Genomic DNA, 6,000 nt, shown 5'->3' with positions numbered 1-6,000 from the left:
ACGCTAGGTTTATATTTTTAATAAATATATTTCATGCGAAGTTTCTTGCTAAATTCATGAAGTTTTTTTTTTGTTTTCAATAAATGTTAATGTCGAATTTTTCGTAGTCAAACTTGGATGACACTTTGTAAAATGAATTAATTTCTTGTTACAAGCATTAATTATTTTGAAATCTGTAAATAACAGCTTGATTATGGCGGTATTTGGACGATGTGCAGAATTTGTAATTATTTCATTCAAACTATAAATGTATAATTGTTATAATTATAACTCAAACATTTACATGTAATTTATCTCATAACTTTTTAAAAATTACTAAATGGCTGATTGATTTTGTAGTCAAGGTTTTGTATGTCTCTTGTGTACCTATATTCACTGTGTTCCTGAAAAAAATTTATAGAGTTTTTGTTTTCATAACTATCAGATTGCTTGAAGTCTAACTTGAATGATGCAGCTTTTTGTTTTAAATTAATTTATGTCTTGTGGACGTTCAATACTGTTCTATAAATAATGGATTCAAAAACATTTTTAAATCGGTAAATGACTAAGGGCCGGTTGTTTCACAGAATTTGAACAATTCTTCAAATTTCAAAGTTAATTTAATAGTTCCGTGAAAGATATTTTCAAGTTCTGTTAGTATTTTAATTCTGTCAAGCAACTAGCCTTTAAGGCTATAATAACAGAACTTGAAAAGGACTTTCACAGAACCTGAAAATTAACATTTAAATTTGATGAATTGTTTAAATACTGTATTCAATCCATCCTAATTGTTTTTTGTTTTTATATGAACTTGGATTCTTTTAAAATGTTTTAATAAATATAATTATTCCATAACCTTTATGGATTAAAAGGAAAGAGTAATAGGTTCTTAATTTATAATATCATTAATATTCTCACAAAAGCGGCGCTACGCAAATTGTCCAATAAATAAATAAATATGTCCAATTTGATTCCAATGACATAATTTGTGAAATGTAATTTGTTGTGATCTAATAAATTATTCTAATTGAATATTCAAATATCTTTTCTTAAGAAATTCTCCTTTATCCCATAAATTTAATATAGGCATCATCACAAGTTACAGGATGGTCAGAAAAAAAAGTTGCAATACAAGGTAATATTATGATGTCCAGTTTGGCCCTTGAACATTGGATTTTTATACATAAGCAACAGGTTCGATTCCTGTCACAGAGCAATAACATCATAAGTCACGGGACTACCAGAATCTTATGGTACTTCCCAGAATTACACCACAAAGAGCATGAATACATACAAAAGATGAAGCAAACACATACACATATTTTATTTTTTAAAGTCAAAACATACATAATGCACAAGATTCTCTAATGTTTGGAGCCGATGGGACTATGGCGTGCCCGATTGGGGTATGGAGATGAAGTTGAAGGTGAGGAAGACGAAGGTATCTGGATATTCAGATAGTCTTTCACTAAAGCGATACAGAGAATATTTACCACTCTGGAACGTGTCGCAAATATTTTACATATTTAACAATATGTGAAATAACACAAATAAAATAATGCCAGGTTTTGAGCCCGCATCCTCTGGATTCAAAGCAAAGTATCTTAACTCCGAACGGGACAGCCATGAAGGTCATCAATATCAACATCTAATAGTATGATTTACACCAAAGGTAAGTAAGTATAATGGTTAGTGGTAGGGTATTATAAGACCCAACATAATAAAGGTTTAATGTTTATGGTCAGAACCACTTCTACCAGTATTCTACGGTGCTTACATCACTTGACTTAACTTATTTCATATCCGAGACGCATATTTGAATTCTCCTAAATTGAATGAATACATCAATACGGTATTTCAACAGCAGTTGTACATGGACCACAAAATCAGCTTTGGAATATTCTGGAAATAGTTGTTAAATTTTTTTTTAGAAAATATTTAATATAAAAATATTCTGAATTTTACGCAAAATATCTAAATAATTGCACATTATTCTTTCGAATTTAAAATACATTTTTGGAAACCATGAGAAAATTCCAGAGTGAGTTTTGCAATGTCACAACTCCAATGCCATAGTAAAAATACCTCAGAACAGGTTATGCCTAGTGAGATGGCATAAATTATGCAGAAAATTAATTATGATACCTGCTTATACAACATGTCTGGAAACCAGTACAAGAGGGAAAATGGTGAATCTACTTCACATTTGGAGTCGATTTTGTGACATAACATTTTTTTTTATTTTACCTTTGTAGAGGTCGACCTCAGAAAAAAAATTAAAATAAATAACTTCAAAATGATTAGAAAGAAAAAAAGTGTTTTTTTTGTTCTCTATGTCATGAAGATTAACTGGATTCCCATTTGTAACATTAGTTTTCAGACACTATATTATTGTTGTTTTTTTTTATATAAATAAAAATATTTCAATAAACCGATCCAACCGGACATCAGAAGGCGCAGGTTCAATTCCCGTCGGCGGCATTTAGTTTTACTCGGGAGATATATTCAATTTGTATTGATATTATAAGTGACTAATTATTGCTTATAATAATTTATTATCCTTTGTGCTATGCATAAAAACCTTGTCTTATAAACATCAGTTCATTAAAAAAAATAATAATATTTGACAAATCAAAATATTTCACCAACAAATTTAGATATAATATGTCTCGACTCCATCTAGTGGGAAATTTAACACTAACAAAGCCTTTCCTACAAAAATAAAGTTGGTTGTTTACAGGTGAAAAAAATATAATAAGCAGTAATTGTTGATTGAAGTACTAGTACATATTGAATTATTTGGCGGGTTGGAAATAAGCTGACATAGCTCAGTGGTTCTGACCGGACATCAGAAGGTACGGGTTCAATTCCTGTCGGCGGCATTTATTTTTACTCGGGAGATATTTTCAATTTGTATTGATATTACAGGCAACTAATTATTGCTTATAATAATTTTAATTCCGATTTATCGGCAGTGAAACCGACACTGAAAAGGGCTGCAATTTTGGTTTCAAAGTGATTAGTTATCTATGCTTTTACAGCTGTGTAGTAAAAATATAGTATGTATTGCAAGAAAATGCAAAAACTGTACTAAGAGTAAGTATTAACAGGTTGAGGAAAATATTGTTTTCACAGGAAAGAGTAATATTTATGAATTGTCAAATCTTCAAGGAAAACTTCCTGCTTAATCAGATGAAATCCAAATATTTTTAAGGTTGAATTAATAATTCAAATTCAAATTACCACAATTACATGATAATAAACAGTTTCATTAATTTTCCATAATTAAAGAATTATTACTAAAAAGGTTAAAAAAAAACAGAATTATAATTTAAAGTCAATTTATTTCCATTTATAAACTAAAATAAATCTATCTAAAATCACATTTCCAATTAATTGCTAATTAATTTATAATAAAAATTACTTTTCCTTTCCAACATACACTTAGGACTAATAAATTATTGACTTAAAACTACAATAAAATATAATTTGTACACTAAACAAAAAAAAAAAATTTGATACCCTAGGATAAACTAGGTGGTACCTTTTTACTACCAAGTCGTCAAAAAAGTCAGTTAGCTGGTGCTCTAAGGAACCTCCAAAGTATCTACTGGGACCCAAAAGCCACGTAACTAAAAAATAAATAGTTCCCCTGATCATATAAATAGCGAATACTTAAACTTAAGTAAGAGAAATGAGGGAGAGGTTAGGAGTCATCTGATTGGTGGGAGGGCTTGAAGCTGAAGTCGCAGACGAGGGAGAAGTGGTCGGAGGGGTAGTGGTAAGAGGGCACCTTCCCCTCGCCCACGTCCTCCGGCGAGGGTACACCGAGGATGCCATCCACCTCGAGCTGCTGCTGCGAGTAGAAGATATAGTCGATGGTGTGGCACACCTCCCCCTCCTCACGCACCTTCCACGTCGTGTACGGCACCTCGTTCTCCGCAGACTTTTCGGGCTCCATGGCCTCTGAGCCCGGCGTCAGGAAGTTGGCGTAGGCTGACCCGAGACCTGAAATAACAAGCACTTTAAATTTTTGCCTAATTTCATGTGAAGTTTTGTAATTTAGTAATATCAAAGGTCGATCATATATCATCATGAGAAAGCAATACTGATAATACAGTCAAAAGCTATATTTGATAACAGAGTACGGTCACATACACATGAGGGCCTTGGCATTGTATTTGCAAAATCGCATATGGCAAGAGTCTCATGTTTACGATGAACATCAAAAATTAAAGATATGTTTGTAGGTGGTGATGATTATGGCAGTATTGCTTTCCTCTGATGATTAAATTAACACAAGGTTCTACAAAAATTCCTAGGAACAAAAGCAGTCGCATTTAGTGCATCCTTCCCTATTCCGCTAATAGAAAAAGAATTCACATTTTTCCAAATCACAAAATATTTAAATTTATTACACACAACCTGTGAAAAATCACATGATAGTCTGAATTCTTGACACAGCAGCTCCAATTTTGAAAATGGCAGTTACAATAATTTTCTGTTAAAATATTAGAATGAGCGAAGATAGTGAATACCTCACAAGAGTCCCAACTGCTCCCGTCTGGAGCCAGTGAGACTATGGCATCCCCAATTGGGGGATGTTGTGAGGCTGAAGGTAAGTGGGGAAGGGAAAGAGGAAGGTGGGGAAGTACCTGGCTATTCAGATCTAGTCACTAAACACGGATAAAGCCATTTGGAGCAACGTTTCAATTCTGAATGGTGGTCTTACACCAGGGCGATACTGGTAGTATCTTCCACTCTGGAACGTGCCGCAAATATACCTACTATATATTATTTTAATTAATTAATTGTGAAATAACACAAATTAATCAAATAAAATTTATTTGCGCACGCCGGGTTCGAACCCGCGACCTTCGGAATGGCAGTCCAATGCGTTACCACTGGACTATGCCGGCCGTCAAAGTAGGAAGATAGGAGTGTAAGGAGGATATATGATGCAAATGACAATGGTAGCAGAAGTCGGGGACACATGAGGAAGACATGGCACGATCAAGTGAATCAGATACTCGAGTCAGGCCATATCAAGAGTCAGAATAATAAAAGAGTATGTATGAGACGATGTATGAATGTGAATAAGGCAAGGAGTGTGTGCCAAGACCGAGTTGTTTGGCGGTCCGTCCTCTCTGCCTACCACTGCGGAAAACGGCATGATGGTTAGTTAGTTAGGTACGCTTGTTTGAATTCTTGATATTAATCAGTTCCAATTTTGAAAATATCAGTTAAATTCCAAGCAAATCTGAGTTCAGAACAACAAATACTGTAAAATATAATACCTCCAACTTCTGACATTTCCCATGCATTCCGATGGCAGTATGCCACACTAGCGCCCTCTAGCGGTGCAAGTTGTGTGGCTTGGTTTTCTTTCATACATTTGAATGGATTTTATGCCATGTTATATTAGCGCCTCTAGCGGCCATAGTTGCCAGGCAACAAATAAATACTGCCAATATTTTAATGGAGTTTAGCATATTATTAATATTCAATTTGAAAATAATCTTTTACATACAAAACCAGAGTTACAATCACAGACAGACTCACAACCGAAATTAGTAAGTGTTTGATAAGAAATAATCATTCGAGATGGAACAAATAAATTAATTAGTTCATGAATAACAATGAAAACATTTGAGTTGTTTATAAATTTTGAAACAAAGACACTTTATTTTACAGGAAAATCTTCTGGGTACTGTAAATCAATCTATGGGACAGTTACAAAGTTTATCGTAATTTAATTATTGTTTTCAAAGCTGTTTAAATTTTTTAACTTTTTCTATTGCTTTCCTGGAATTACATAATATGTAATTTGTACCTATATATCATTAGTTTTTTTTTAATTTTTAGCTAGCAAATATTGTGTGTTGTGTGTTATAATAGAAAGGAACACAAATAAAATAAAAGTGGCGCATAATAATGTTGTTTAGGGAAAAGAGTAAGTGCGGCACAGAGTACGAGGATTCTGGATATTCATAACAGATCACTGAAAATAGCAAAAGAATT

At 33.1% G+C, this 6,000-nt stretch overlaps 1 protein-coding gene across 4 annotated transcripts in view; it reads right to left on the bottom strand.

The window, feature by feature from the left end:
- Positions 1-3,303: 3,303 nt before the first annotated feature.
- Positions 3,304-6,000, bottom strand: part of cu (NADP/NADPH phosphatase nocturnin) — a 62,802-nt gene continuing 60,105 nt past the window's right edge. For all 4 annotated transcript variants that reach the window (XM_089645938.1, XM_089645939.1, XM_089645940.1 and 1 more), the window contains one exon: positions 3,304-3,987. In XM_089645938.1, coding sequence (XP_089502064.1) covers positions 3,686-3,987 — 302 coding nt within the window. In that variant the 3' untranslated portion in view covers positions 3,304-3,685. The remainder of the gene's footprint in view (positions 3,988-6,000) is intronic.

Source organism: Hesperophylax consimilis, chromosome 23, assembly GCF_061612785.1.
Source record: "Hesperophylax consimilis isolate HC1 chromosome 23, BYU_Hcon_1.0, whole genome shotgun sequence".
NCBI lineage: Eukaryota > Metazoa > Arthropoda > Insecta > Trichoptera > Limnephilidae > Hesperophylax > Hesperophylax consimilis.
Note: the sequence above shows the minus strand (reverse complement) of the source record. Positions and strands in the feature narration are given on the sequence as shown.